Here is a 13399-nt window from a genome sequence, read left to right on the forward strand (position 1 = left end):
GCGTAGCCTATCAGTGAACGACGGTGAAGGGGCGGGCGGAGGAATCCGATGAGAGCGCCGATTGGATGGAAGGCGGGCGCTTAGGCTCTTTGAGAGTTCCCATTGGCCAGAAATTCCTGCGTCGGGAATGTGAGGCGGAAGTGACTTGGAAGGGGATGGGGTTGTTGAATTTGGATTTTGGAGGGGACTCTCTGGTGGACGGTCAGTTTGTGGGTGACTAAGGGTGAAGATGAAGGTCTGAGAGGGCTGAGAATGGGGGACTGGGAAGCCGCAGATGGGAGTCCGTGGACGCTCAGACTGTGGAGCCCCAGAAGACTCTGAGGAGGGGAATCTGAGGGGTTGGGAAGGTTTGAGGAGTTAGACTCTGGTTTAGAGGGCCTGCGGTAATACGGCGCTCGGGAAGGGGTGCCTGACACGGTCTAGAGTGGGGAGGATCGGAGCGGACGGAGGGACAAATTAGGTTCAGATTAGGAGCAAAAGGGGAGGAGGCATCCCCTTTTTTTTGCCTTGGTGTTCTCGGGGTCAAACCCAGGGCCTCCGTCATGCGAAGCAAGTGCTCAACCGCGGAGCTACTTCCCCAGCCAGAAAGGGGCATCGGAGCGACCTTGAGGGAGGAGGAGGGTCCATGGGGATCCTGAATGCTGTTAGGGATCCCTGTTCAGGAATACAGATCTGAAGTTACTAAGGTGGATGAGCATGTTTAAAGGGGTTCTGGGATGTATCCAGTAGTATGTGTGGAGCAGATATATGTAGTTTGATGGACCCTGTTAGATGGAGTTTGGGGCACTGTTCTGGCAACTCAATGGGTGGTAATTGACTTGCTGAGCACTTAATTTAGAAACCAAGTGAGTTTCACCCAGTGGATGTTGGAGCAGACAATCCACCATAGCTGAGGGGGAAAAGTGATCTTTTGGTGTCCCCTTGAAGTATGACACCCCCTATATGATGTATACAGGAGCTCTACCATCACTGTGCACCCTCGTCAGCAGTGCTCAGGATGCCCCCAGAGGTGCTAGGGTCTCAGAACCATTTTGGGAGTGGAGAGTGAGTGTGAAGCAGCTGGACCCTGAGGATCAGCGTGAATGTGAAGGGTGATTGGTGATCTCGTCTCCCCTCACAGGACTGGGTGCATGGAGTCGGTGTCGACAGAGGATCAGCATGTCAGGGTCCCAGCCCTGGAGCCATTCCTGGTGGAGCAGGTTGTCAGGAGGAGGGTTCAGAGGGTGAAGGAGGAGCCGGGGGTGGGGTGGGGGGTATAGAGCAGGATGGGAAGGGCAGGGCAACTATTCCATTTGTGAGCTGAGACTTCCCCCTCCCGTCACATTCAGGCTGATCCTCAGGGTCCAGCCGCTTCATACTCACACCCACGCCCCCTCCCAAAATGGTTCTGAGACCCTAGCTCCTCTGGGGGCATCCTGAGCACTGCTGACGAGGGAGCACAGTGATGGTAGAGCTCCTGTATACATCATATAGGGGGTGTCATACTTCAAGCGGGGGGTGTCTCTCTATTCTAGGCACCACCTGTAATCTACTACGTCCCTGACTTCATCTCCGAGGAAGAGGAGGAGTATTTGCTTCGGCAGGTGACCCCAGTGCCCTTCTGGTCTGTTTTACCCCTCCAACTCCCATCTCCTGTGTAAGAGCCCACCAGGATGGAAGGGGAAAAAGCACCACAGCGCACCCGTTCCCCACCCTTCCTCTTCCTCTCTCATAATTTTCAGGGCTCTATCAGAAAGAATGCTTTTGTTTTGTTTTGTTTTGTTTTGGGGTCACATCTGGCATTGCTCAGGGGTTGCTCCTGGCTCTGAGCTCAGGAATTATTCCCGGTGGTGCTCAAGGAACCATATGGAATGCGGGAATTGAACTCAGGTTGGCCGTGTGCAAGGCAAACACTCTATCCACTATACCATCGCTCCAGCCCCTGAGAAAGGACCAGTGATTCTTCCCCCAAAAGAGGTGGTCTTGATGGAGCACAGACTCTGGGCAGAGACAATCCAATCCCGCTCTCTTCAAGTAAAGGATGTCATAAATAGAGAGAGAGGGGGGGGAGAGAGAGAGAGAGAGAGAGAGAGAGAGAGCCCCATTCAGAGAGAGAGAGAGAGAGGGAGCCCCTTTCAGATTTCTGTCCTGAGATAGAAGGGCATCTGAGTGATCTGAGTCCACTCTCCTTTGGGGGTCAGCTCACCCAGCAGAGTCCCAGTGTCTTGGGAACGAGGTCCCTAAGCCCAGACCACCTGTGCTGAGCCAGCCTATGATGCCTGTTCTGCTTATAGTTTGGGGGCAGAACAATTTACAGAGTTCAGAGTTCCTGCATTGGGAGAGCCTCTTGCAGCCTCAGAGCCTTCGTTATAGAACTGAGGTCTTCCTAGTGTTGTCCTAGCTGGTCCAGTCAAGTTTGGGGACTAGAAATAAGTTAACTACAGAATACTTACTCATATGTTGAAAGTCTATTCCAGGTATTTGAATCCCCCCCCCCCTTTTTTTTTTCTCTTGGTTTCTGGGCCACAACTGGCGATGCTTGGGTCTTACTCCTGGCTCTGCATTCAGGGATTCTGGTAAGGCTCAGGGGACCACACGGGATGCTGAGGATCAAAGCCAGGTTGGCCACACGTAAGACAAGAGCCTTACCCGCTATACTGTCTCTCCAGTCCTCATTCGAGTTACCGCGATTGAAGAATATTATACCTTAGAAAATCTGGGTGGGAATAACCTCAGTCCCTGCCCATAACCATGACAGCAATAAGGAGGTTATTGAGAGATAAAGATTTAGAAACTGCCCATTATAGACCTTTAGGACCATAGCAGTGGAGTATCTTCAAAGCACTCTCTTCACTATGCTAGATTTAGATGTTCCCTCCCAAAGGCAATTGGGGCAAGAAGATTCCAGAACTCATACTGTGCTGAGATAGTTCAGGCATCTGGAAATTATGGATTGCTGGGATGAAAGAGTCTAGTGCAGCCCCCTACAAACCCTGAGTAGATTCCGACTATGACTGTTGTAGCCTCAGTTCTTTCCCTCCATCCCTGTAGGCCTAGGTGGGTTCCCTAGGGGAGAGGGCAAAATCCCAAGTTCCCCTGAGAATGATCTGGAAATAGTGCTGACCCATGTTCACCCCAGTTAAGACCTGTGTGTGTGGGGGGGTAGAGTGATAGTACAGTGGTAGGGCATTTGCCTTGCACACAGCCGACTCAGGTTTAATCCCTGGCATCTCCTATGGTCCCCTGAGCACTGCCAGAGTGATTCCTGAGTGCAGAGCCAGGAGTAACTGCTGAGTATTGCCGGGTGTGACCCAAAAAGCGCCCCCCCCCAAAAAAAAACAAAAAAACAAAAATGACCTATATGTGGCCCAATTTGGGGAAAGAAAGAAGACAGTCCTGAAACCCCTCCTCACTCTCAGGTCTTCAACGCCCCCAAGCCAAAGTGGACCCAGCTCTCTGGGAGGAAGTTACAGAATTGGGGTAAGTGTCCCTGGTGGAGTGGGGTTGCAGGCTGGGACATGCTGTTCAGCATAGATAATCTCTAGCTCTGTAGGGGCCCTTCAATACTCAAGGGGTCCCAGAGCCAGGAGGAGTCCAAAGGGTTGGTGGAGGTCCTAAGATGTTGGAGATTTCCTGCTGGTTTGGTGGGTACCTTGAAGGTTCCAGGGCTTTGGAAAAGTTAAACCTTTGGAGAGTTGATGACCTCCAGAGGGCTGGGGGTCCCTTGGGGTCAAAGTGCTACCAGCACTGGGGACCCTTGGTTTGGTGCCCTCAGGACCCCTCTCCCCCACAGGTGGACTCCCCCATCCCCGGGGGATGGTTCCAGAACGGCTGCCCCTGTGGCTCCAGCGCTATGTGGACAAAGTATCTGACCTCAGCCTTTTTGGGGGCTCCCCTGCCAACCACGTCCTTGTGAACCAGTATCTGCCTGGGGAGGGCATCATGGTAACCACACCCCCACATCCCCTCACCCCAAGCCCTGGCTTTCAGATCCATCATGGGGCAGGGTCCATCCTGTCTGTGTCCCCCATCCTTTCCTTGTCCTTATCTGGGGAGGCCCAGGGGTGGGGGTGTGGACTTCTGCTCTATCCCTCTCTGGTGCCCATTCTCTATAGCCACATGAGGACGGGCCACTCTACTACCCAACTGTCAGCACCATCAGCCTAGGTTCCCACACCATGCTGGATCTCTACCAACCCCGCCAGCCAAAGGATGATGAGCCCACAGAAGAGGTAAGTGACCTCCTACCAACTTGGACCCACAATTCCCCCAGGACCCCTCCCTTGGCCCTCTCTGGGATAATGAAGCACACCTCTATCCTCCCAGATTTTTAGCCCAGCAGCCTATAGGGTGCCTAGAAATCAAAACAGCACACACAGTGGCCCTCCTATGCTCAGTGCTCCAAAGCCCAAGGCCCACCAGACCTACACAGGGCTCCATGGTGTTCATGCAGATACGCACTTCCTCTACCCCCCAAGTCACTCACGATGATCCTTGTGTCACCCCTGACACCTCAGTATTCTATACTCACTGCACAGAGCACCCTGCCACTCCCAGCTTGCCAAGAATGTGACCTGCTATGGAGGACAGAGTCTCTTTAACACCCTAGTGCATGATTTGCTCAAGGCTTACCCAGATTTCCCAACTCCCTTCTCTGAGGGTGCTCTGACCTCTCCCTGGGATGATGTTTCTGATACCCCAGAAGTTCATAGCAGCATCCCTGGACTCGATGCTCCTCAGGAAACCTTGTTTATTTTTTGTTTCGTTTTGTTTGGGGGCCACATCTGGCTATGTTCAGGACTTACTCTTGGCCCTGCACTCAGGGATCACTCATGGCAGACTCAGACCATTTGGGGAGCTAGGGATTGAACCCTGGTGGGCCATGCACAAGGCAAGCACCCTCCCCACTATACTGCCCCTATGGCCCTGAGGACTCCCCATTTTAGAATTACAAACTCATGGCTACCCTGACAGTTCCTTCTGCAGTGCCATGTGCCACCTTCGTCACCTTTGCCCTATGCCCAGCCCCACCCAGTTCTGGGATCAGAGGTCCTGCCATCCAACTGCACTTCCCTTAGACACCCCTTTTATGCAGCCTGGGTTCTGCACCCCGACAGCAAAGACCGGCAGTTCTGGCCCTGGGACCTTTCCCCCTCCCCCATGGGAGATTTCACTCCCCAAACATCCTTTCCTCTGAGCACACCTGACTGTTCTATCTGTGCCCCTGGGAATTTATTGACTTTATCTCTTGATACCCGCCCCCCACCCCCCACCCCACCCCTCCAACTTCTCCTCCATCCCCGCCCCTCTGGGGTTCCGCTGATGTCTGATGGAGAACCTTCCCCCGTAGCCCCGGCCCCCACCCAGGCCGGCCACATCTCTGCTGCTGGAGCCTCGAAGCCTGCTGGTGCTTCGAGGCCCCGCCTACACGAGCCTCCTCCATGGTATTGCGCCTGCCAGTGTAGACGAGCTGGACCCCACCTCCCTGCCGCCCAATGCTGCTGCCTGCCGCTCCGCGAGTCCCGGAACACGCCTAGTGCGGGGTACTCGGGTCTCGCTGACCATCCGCCGGGTGCCCCGCGTGCTGCGCGCCGGTCTCCTGCTCGGCAAGTGACGCCAAGCCTGTTGCCTGGCCCAGAATCCCGGCCTCTGCGACCCTGTGCCCTGCGCAGCCTGCACAAAGGAGCCACTTCTGGGTTATTTCTGTTCCTAATCACCGTGTGGGAATGCCAAGAAATCACGCCATGAAATCGCCAAGTTTCAAATAAAACAACAAAAAGCACTCTAGTTTTGCACTCAGGAAAGAAGTTTTGTTGTTTTTTTTCTTTTTGGGTCACAACCGGTGATGCTCAGGGCTTACTCCTGGTTCTGCACTCAGGAATCACTCCTGGCAGTACTTGGGAAATCATATGGGATGCTGGGGATTGAACCCTGGTGGGCCACATTCAAGGCAAACGCCCAACCCATTCATTGTACCATCACTCTGGCCCAGCGTTCTAGCTTTGGAGTTTGAGGTGGCAGGCCAGATGCTTCTGTTGGCATGGGAGAGAAGGGGCCCACCCAAGAAGGACATAGGGACCTCCCCTTTACCTGGTGACTGATATAAAGTGGGGAGGAGAGAGGTACTGTCCCAAGCTGGAGTCTTGCTCCCTCCCTACCAATCTAGGTAATCCTGGAAAGTGCCTGGGGAATCTAGGCCTGAGATCTGCCTCCTCTGAGCCCCTGTACTGCACAGACCTCATGTCTCAGCAGCCCCACTGGCACCTGGGTTCCACTTGCTCTGCCCAACGTGGGAGATTTCTCTGGGAGTTATGGAACCTAGGCTGGAGTGAGGAACTGCTTGTTAGAGGAAAAACGAGTCCATCCCCAATCTTACCCAGGCTCTCCAGGTCTGTTGCCCCTCCCTCACAGAAAAGAGTTTCTGGAGGACATAAATAGTGAAGTATTATCTAGGAAATGAGGGAGGGTGGTGGAGAAGGAAAACATCAAAGTCCACATCCCAAGGGGAGATGTGGGCCATTCTTTGCAGAATGGGGAAATGCACCCTAAAGTAAGGAAATAGTCAATTCAGAGACATGAGGAAATGCATCATAGTGTGAAAAATTACATTATCTCAGAGGGACTTGTGACAAATAGGTGCCTTTTCTTCTGCCAAATTAGTTTATATGCAGTTAAACCAAAGTGCCCCCAAAGTCTGTCACTAAGGAGGTTGTCAACAGGGAGAGCTTGGAGTTGTTGATGGTCTTTTGATATTCTTGGCTTGACCTTGGGCTGGAACAATAGCACAGCAGGTAGGATGGTAGGGCATTTACCTTGCACGCAAGCAGCCAACCCAGGTTCGATTCCTCCACCCCTCTCAGAGAGCCCGGCAAGCTACAGAGAGTATCCTGCCCAGTATCCTACCAGCACAGCAAAGCCTGGCAAACTCCCTGTGGTGTAATCAATATGCCAAAAACAGTAACAAGTATCACAATGGAGATGTTACTGGTGCCTGCTGGAGCAAATCGATGAACAACAGGAGGACAGTGTTACTGTGCTACAGCTTGACCTTTGTTCCAGAGTGTGGCGGTCCAGCCGCTCTGGACTGGGAGTTCTGCAGGTGCGGCTCTGAGTTTACTGGACTTAGATGGTCCCTTGGCTTAGAGGCCTTCATACCTTTGGGCTGGTTTAGGTTCCAGACATTGTTTTTCACTCAATATACATTTCCAGGCTCCCCTCTTTCTGCCTGTAACACTTGGGTTCCTGAGGGGTGCTGCAGCTGGAAGATTTGAGGGTCCTCACAGCAGATGTGAGGGTCACTGAATGCATAGCGCAGAATCCAGGGGTCTTGAGTAGTAGAGTTATATGAGGGGTGTGCTCAGTTTGAGAGGTTCAGCCACTAGCCTCCCAGGGAGGAAAGAGTTAAGCAGTGCTTAAATGGCATCTGGGCAAGGCATCAGGTTACCTGGGTCAGGTTCCGGGGGAGGTGGCCAGCCAGGCAGCTCCTAAGCCATTGGCTGCCTCAGGCCTCAGTGGACTTCTGGCTGGATTCTCCCCAGCTAGGAAAAGGGCGCTGCCACTGGGATTCCTCACTGGTCTGTCCCTAGACCTCCAGCAATGTCCCTGTCCCCACTACTGAGCCCTAGACCCTCTTCAGAGACCCTCAGCCACCCCCCTGGAGAGCCTAGGGGAGTGGAAATGGCGGCTATCAGGTAGGGGCTGGCATTTCTGAATGTTGGGTCCTAAAAGGGTGGGGGTGAGGGATAACGCAGTGATCCTTTGCGGGGAGGGGGGGTACACAGGGTACATGGGCTGAGGTGCGGGCGGGCTGAGGTCCTCTCTCATGCAGGGGCCTGTCAATGCCTTAGACCAGAACAGGCCCCGGATTCCTCAGACCCTCCAGAGCGCTTCCTTGGCAGGCTGCGGGGCACCGACCCTGTGGCTGAGTCCCCAGCATTGCCAGCGCCTTCTTCCCATGAGGACCGAGTTGGGGGCAAGCACCATGAGGTGAGCTGTGGCAACCCAGTTCCCTGTGCATCTCCCACCTTTTCTCTGTCCCCTTGAACCTGACTTCCACACCAGGCATGAGATGAGGTTCCGAGCAAGCCTTCAGTTCTTTCTGTTTGTTTTTTGTTTTCTTTTATTTTGAACATCCGCTGGTGTTCAGGGATTACTCCTGGCTCTGCACTTAGGGAAAACTCCTGGGGGTACTTGGGGGACCATATGGGATGCCGGGGATCCTGGGTTGGCTGCATGCAAGGCAAGTACCTTACCCCTTGTACTATTTATCTGGCCCCTCAGCCTTTAGTTCTATAGGCAGCGTGGGGTGAAGGTGTGGGAGACAGTCACTGAGTTTGTCAGTATTTTTGGTTTGTTTTGGTATCACACACAGCTGTGCTCTGACTCTGCACTCCTGGCAGTGTTCTGGGAACTATAGGAGGTGCTGGGGATTGAACCTGGGTCAGCCACATGCAAAGCAAGTGTCTTTTTTTTTTTAACTCCATTTTCTTTGGCAGTGCAAGTGTCTTAACCCCCGTCCTACCTCTCCAGTCCCCATCAGTGTTTTACCACCAAGAATTATTCCATCAAAAGCCTATATTCCATCAAAGGCCTATTTTCTACCAAAGGCTCAATACCCCAATTATTTTTTTGGGGGGTCACACCCGGCAATGTACAGGGGTTACTCCTGGCTCATGCACTCAGGAATTACTCCTGGCAGTGCTCAGAGGACCATATGGGATGCTGGGAATCGAACCTGGGTTGGTCGTGAGCAAGGCAAATGCCTTACCCACTGTGCTATTGCTCCAGCCCCTCAATACCCCAATTTCTTGTTGGGGTATTGGGCACCAACTTTTCTTCCTGTCCAGATCCCCACATGTCCCAGTCTCTGGGAGCCCTGAAGGCCTGGACATTTGGAACTTAAGATCTCAAGGCCTGACTCCAGCTGGAAGGAATCTGAGGGGAGTTTGTCTTTTCTGGCACAGACTAGAGATGAACTCTGGTGGGAGAAACACCCCCAAAGACTAGCGCCTGCCTACAGAAGAGGGGTGGCAACAGAAATGGGGACAATGTCTGGGTTGACCCACAGGTCTTGACTCAGCCTCCTTTGTCCCCAGCACCCTGTCTCTGGCAGCGAGGTAGTAGAGTCTGAGCAGGACAATCTGCACCTTTGTCTGTTGGGGCCAGGCCTCCAGCTGCAGGACCTGGAGTATGACCTGGGGCCCTGGGCATCGGCCCAGAGCAGGATCGTCCAACTGCAGGTGGGCAGTGCGGGACTGAGATGTGGGAGATGGATGGGCATCAGGTGGGAAATGAGTTTATTCCATGTTCCAGGTGTCTGGAAAAGAAATGGGGGAGGCTGTATCTCCAAGTCCTGGGACTCTGGTACCCCCGGCTCATACCTCTGTGTGTATGTGTGTAGCCTCCATCCATGTGTCTCCAGGCCCTACAGGCAGACCTGCATGGTGCAGCAGAGCGTGTAGATGCCCTGGTGGCATTTGGTGAAGGGCTGGCACAGCGGAGTGAGCCGCAGGCCCTGGCCTCCCTGGAGAAGGTCGTGAGGACCCTGGGAGCCCACCGGGACAGCATCTTCTGGCGGCTGTGGCAACTGCAGGCCCAGCTGGTCAGCTCCAGCCTGGTATGGCCTGCCCTGGAGGTCCCCAGCCAGATCCCCACATGGGTACCCCAGGGGTAACCGCCCACATGTCCCCTGACTTTTGTCCTCTAAGTAGGTATTCGAGGAGGCCGACACACTGGACCAAGACTTGGAGGTGGAGGGGGACTCGGACGGGCCAGGAGTGGGGGGCATCTGGGGCCCCTGGGCGCCCAGTAGCCTCCCCAGTCCTGCAGAGCTGGAGTGGGACCCTGCGGGGGACATAGGCGGTGTCAGGCCTCTCGGACGAAAAATGGCCTGGACCCCTGGGGCTCCCTGTGAGCTGTGTGGTTATAGGCGACTCCAGAGCAGGGGCCAAGGCCTTGAGGTGAGAGCTGCTGGAGCCTCCTCGCACCCTGTACCCATAGGAATGCAGGGGTCCCTTCCCTTCTGGGAGAGCTGCCTGTCTCCCTCCTCTCTCGGGATCTCTTCTCTGCACTCTGTTGCCCTGTGTCTTGTCCTGTTTTCTCTCACCTATGCCTGCCTTTCTTCTCTCGTCCTCTCCCACTACAGCCATACCAGCCTTCTGTCCCTTTAGACCTGCTTCTTTTTGTTGTTTGGGGGCCATACCCAACAGTGCTTGGGCTGAAGCAATAGCACAATGGGTAGGGTGTTTGCCTTGCACGCGGCTGACTCAGCCGACCCGGGTTCGATTCCTCCGACCCTCTCGGAGAGCCCAGCAAACTACCAAGAGTATCTCGCCTGCACAGCAAAGCCTGACAAGCTACCAGAGACATATTCAATATGTCAAACACAGTAACAATAAGTCTCACAATGGAGATGTTATGGGGTCCACTCGAGTAAATCGATGAACGATGGGAGGACAGTACAGGACAGTACCCAGCAGTGCTCAGGGCTTATTCCTGGGTTCTGTGTTCAGGGATCATTCCTGGCTGTGTTCAGGGGACCATATGGGGTGCTGAGAATCGAACCGGGGTTGGCTGCGTGCAGGCAGGGCAAGCGCCTTAACCCTGGAGTTATCTCTATGGCCGTTCTTCAGATCCTCTGAGTCATACCCTTCTTGGAGCTTGGAGCTCCCAGATGCATGCCCAGCACCTCTCTATCCCGCCCCTCCCCCACCCCAAACTTCCTTCATCCGTCTTTGTTTTGTTCATGTGTCCTGGCCTCCAAACATTGTCACTCCTTGTCTTACTTTACTTCCCCACAGAACTCACCACATCTCCACATTCTCCACTATCTTGTTAATTTATGAACTTGCTCACTCCTGTCCCTTCTGTCCCAGCCTCTAAGAACAGTGCCCTGCAGGTAATTGACACTCATTATTTGTTGAATGAATGGTTTTTAATTAGTGTGTGTGTGTGTGTGTGTGTGTGTGTGTGTGTGGTGGGTTGTTTGGGCCAGTTTGTAGTGCTCAGGTCTCACTCCTGGCTCTGCACTTTGGGGTCACCTCTGACAGTGCTCAGGGAGGTATATGAGGTGTGGGGGATCAAACCCACATCAGCACTCAGGATCAAACAGGGAAGCCTGTTTCTCTTTATTTCTTTGGCTCTAACCCTCTTCTGTCTCTTCCTGAGATCTCTCTTCTCACAGTCTCTTCTCTGTGGCACAGCTCATCCTGAACCCTACCTAACCTTGTGTCTCTGTCACTTTTCCAAGGACCTCACATCTCTCTTGCCCCATAGGACCTGCTCAGGTCAGGCCTTAACCATAGGAAACACTTAGCTGGACATCAGAGACACTCTCTGCTCCAGAAAACTCAGGTGAGCTGGTTCTTAGCTAGATGTATCACTGGGAATCTGGGAGAGTGGGGGGAGGTGCTGGGGATGGAACCCAGGGCTTCCTTCCTCTGTGCCACACACCTCTACCCCGTTACTTGGGAATCTTGACAGCAGGAGATAGAAATTCAACCCAAACTGAGTTAGGCACAGAATGGCATGCTGTTTTTCCATGAAACTGAAAGTGGAAATTCAGGCTCCTCTGAATTCAAGATCTTAAATCCTGTCAGGGCTCAGTTCCTCCTTCCCTTGGGCTCCCTTTCGTGGAGGTGGCTTCCTTCTCAGTCAAAGGGCTGTCCAACAGCGACATACTCACTTGGCACTTGTTTACTCCACAAGGACCAAGTTGTGTAGCCCAAGTTCCAGGTTAATACCTGTAGGGCCTAATTCTGGTTGTGGCTCCACCCCCTATGATGGTGGCTGATGGAGTGCTCTGATTGGCCAGCTAAGTCTTACCTGTCCAATCATGGAAGCGGGCAGGTGGGGTCTGCTGCCCTTGATCCTCAAGAGTGGCAGCAGAGAGGCTTGACAAGCCCTAAGTTTAGCCAGTATTTCTAGGTTAAGGAGTCTGGATGGAAGGACAGGTAAAGACAAGCAAATCCATGCAGAGTTCTGGGGGTCGCCGGGATACCAGGAAAGGGGAAATACTTAGGGGTGCCTCAGAGTTCTTGGCACTATGGGCAAGGCCATACTTCACGTGACTTTACTGCGTTGTTGCCGCCTGCTGCCCATGCAAGACCAAGAAGCAGCACCGGTCACCCAGGCTCCAGGAGATGCAGCTGGCGGTTGCACCTGGGTGAGATACCTGGGTGGTCTGGGGGTGGGGGCGTGGGAAAATCCCCCTCCCACCCTTTCACACGGGTTTCCCTTTGTAGGGCTCCTGCAATCAGGCGACCCCTGATCTTCCTAATCCTCATCCTCTTCCTTCTTCTGGTGGGGGCCACAATGCTGCTGCCCATGACAGGGGACCCCTGCTGCTCGCCCAGTAGGCTGGCCCGGGCACCTTACCTGGTGCTCAGTTATGTCAATGGGCCTCCCCCTCTCTGAGCCCTGGCAGCCATGTAATAAAGGCTCACTATTACTGAACTAGTCACTCCTGCTCTTTCAAATGCCAATTCTCAGTGCCAATAGCAGCCAAGTGTAAGATCCAGGCCAGAGCAGATGCATCTGAGGAAAGCCTGTTCCCACTTCACACTCGGCCCACTCCTTATGGCAGAGGGGCAAGGGAGCTCTCTGGGGTCTCTGTTATGGGTTCACCTTCATGACCTAACCACCTCCCACAGCTGCATATACCCTCTTTGTGCCATGCCCATGAATTTGGAGGGAACACTGGTATTCCATCGCGAGAAGGCTGAAGGCTATGTTGAGATACTGGGTGCTTGGACACTCAGAAATGAGGCTGTGGACCTGAAGTGACTGAACAGCCCCCTCCACAGAACTTAGAAGAGAATCTGTCCTTGGTGGCTTGGGTTTCCCCAGACCCTGAGGCAAAGATCCAAGACCAACCAGGGGCATCTGAGGTAGGTGGTCAGGAAGTGAGGTCCCAACCAAAGTGAGAGACTTTCCACTGGTCAAGACAGACACTAGGCTTGGCACATCCACAGATGACTTCACTGGACGTCCATAGTGAAGAGAAGACCAACTGACCCCAGCCTTCCATTCTGGGCCTCCTGCTGCAAAACATGTGCTTAGCCCCTGTAGCTCCCACCCCCACTTTACAACCATTGGGCCACCTGTCTCCTCTGTTGGGATTAGGGCCTAGATAGTTTTTGTTTCATCCATCTTCTCCCTGGTCTGAGGTGTGCACTTCTCCCCTACTTCAAAAGTCTCAACCATTTCTCACTTTTCATCAATGTGGGTATAAATAAAGAGGAGAGCTACACAGGACAGCACCCTAGAGAATGTGTTGGGCAGGTCCCTAGGAGCAGGGCCTCTGGGTCCATCTTGCCTCCCACAGTCCCATGCATTTTGCTGACAAAAATCCCAGTTTGCAGTGAAACAGGACTCTTCAGCCAGGGGTGAGGATGATGGGAAGTTTAAAGGTTTTGTGAAA

The 13399-nt window shown here is 53.6% G+C and overlaps 2 protein-coding genes across 4 annotated transcripts; both read left to right on the forward strand.

Annotated features, from left to right (window-relative positions):
* The first annotated feature begins 145 nt into the window (after nucleotides 1-145).
* ALKBH6 (alkB homolog 6) lies at nucleotides 146-5764 on the forward strand. Of its 3 annotated transcripts, none has more exons than XM_056136549.1 (7): nucleotides 146-201; nucleotides 1121-1199; nucleotides 1515-1583; nucleotides 3399-3459; nucleotides 3773-3924; nucleotides 4095-4211; nucleotides 5330-5763. In XM_056136549.1, exons 2-7 carry the CDS (start codon nucleotides 1131-1133, stop codon nucleotides 5591-5593), a joined length of 732 nt encoding a protein of 243 aa, XP_055992524.1. In that variant the 5' UTR covers nucleotides 146-201; nucleotides 1121-1130; the 3' UTR covers nucleotides 5594-5763. The 3 variants fall into 3 exon arrangements, with proteins under 3 accessions (XP_055992524.1, XP_055992523.1, XP_055992525.1); XM_056136548.1 differs by having other exon boundaries at nucleotides 161-235; XM_056136550.1 differs by lacking the exons at nucleotides 146-201; nucleotides 1121-1199 and having other exon boundaries at nucleotides 1515-1603; nucleotides 5330-5764.
* Nucleotides 5765-7575: 1811 nt separating this feature from the next.
* On the forward strand, nucleotides 7576-12393 carry SYNE4 (spectrin repeat containing nuclear envelope family member 4). The gene is made up of 8 exons (XM_056136088.1): nucleotides 7576-7670; nucleotides 7878-7965; nucleotides 9075-9218; nucleotides 9401-9595; nucleotides 9690-9938; nucleotides 11254-11331; nucleotides 12084-12142; nucleotides 12222-12393. Exons 1-8 carry the CDS (start codon nucleotides 7576-7578, stop codon nucleotides 12391-12393), a joined length of 1080 nt encoding a protein of 359 aa, XP_055992063.1.
* The last annotated feature ends 1006 nt before the right edge of the window (nucleotides 12394-13399 follow it).

The sequence above is a fragment of the Sorex fumeus genome, unplaced genomic scaffold, assembly GCF_029834395.1.
Source record: "Sorex fumeus unplaced genomic scaffold, SorFum_2.1 ptg000122l, whole genome shotgun sequence".
NCBI classification, from domain to species: Eukaryota; Metazoa; Chordata; class Mammalia; order Eulipotyphla; family Soricidae; genus Sorex; species Sorex fumeus.

Excerpts from the sequence above, each read along its gene's own strand:
- ALKBH6 (XM_056136549.1), top strand. The coding sequence starts at position 1,131 with ATGGAGTCGGTGTCGACAGAGGATCAGCATGTCAGGGTCCCAGCCCTG. Across the intron at positions 1,200-1,514 it reads AGCCATTCCTGGTGGAGCAG|GCACCACCTGTAATCTACTA; the intron begins GTTGTCAGGAGG and ends TCTCTATTCTAG. Across the intron at positions 3,925-4,094 it reads TGCCTGGGGAGGGCATCATG|CCACATGAGGACGGGCCACT; the intron begins GTAACCACACCC and ends CATTCTCTATAG.
- SYNE4 (XM_056136088.1), top strand. The coding sequence starts at position 7,576 with ATGTCCCTGTCCCCACTACTGAGCCCTAGACCCTCTTCAGAGACCCTC. Across the intron at positions 7,671-7,877 it reads GTGGAAATGGCGGCTATCAG|GCTGCGGGGCACCGACCCTG; the intron begins GTAGGGGCTGGC and ends CTTCCTTGGCAG. Across the intron at positions 12,143-12,221 it reads CAGCTGGCGGTTGCACCTGG|GGCTCCTGCAATCAGGCGAC; the intron begins GTGAGATACCTG and ends TTCCCTTTGTAG.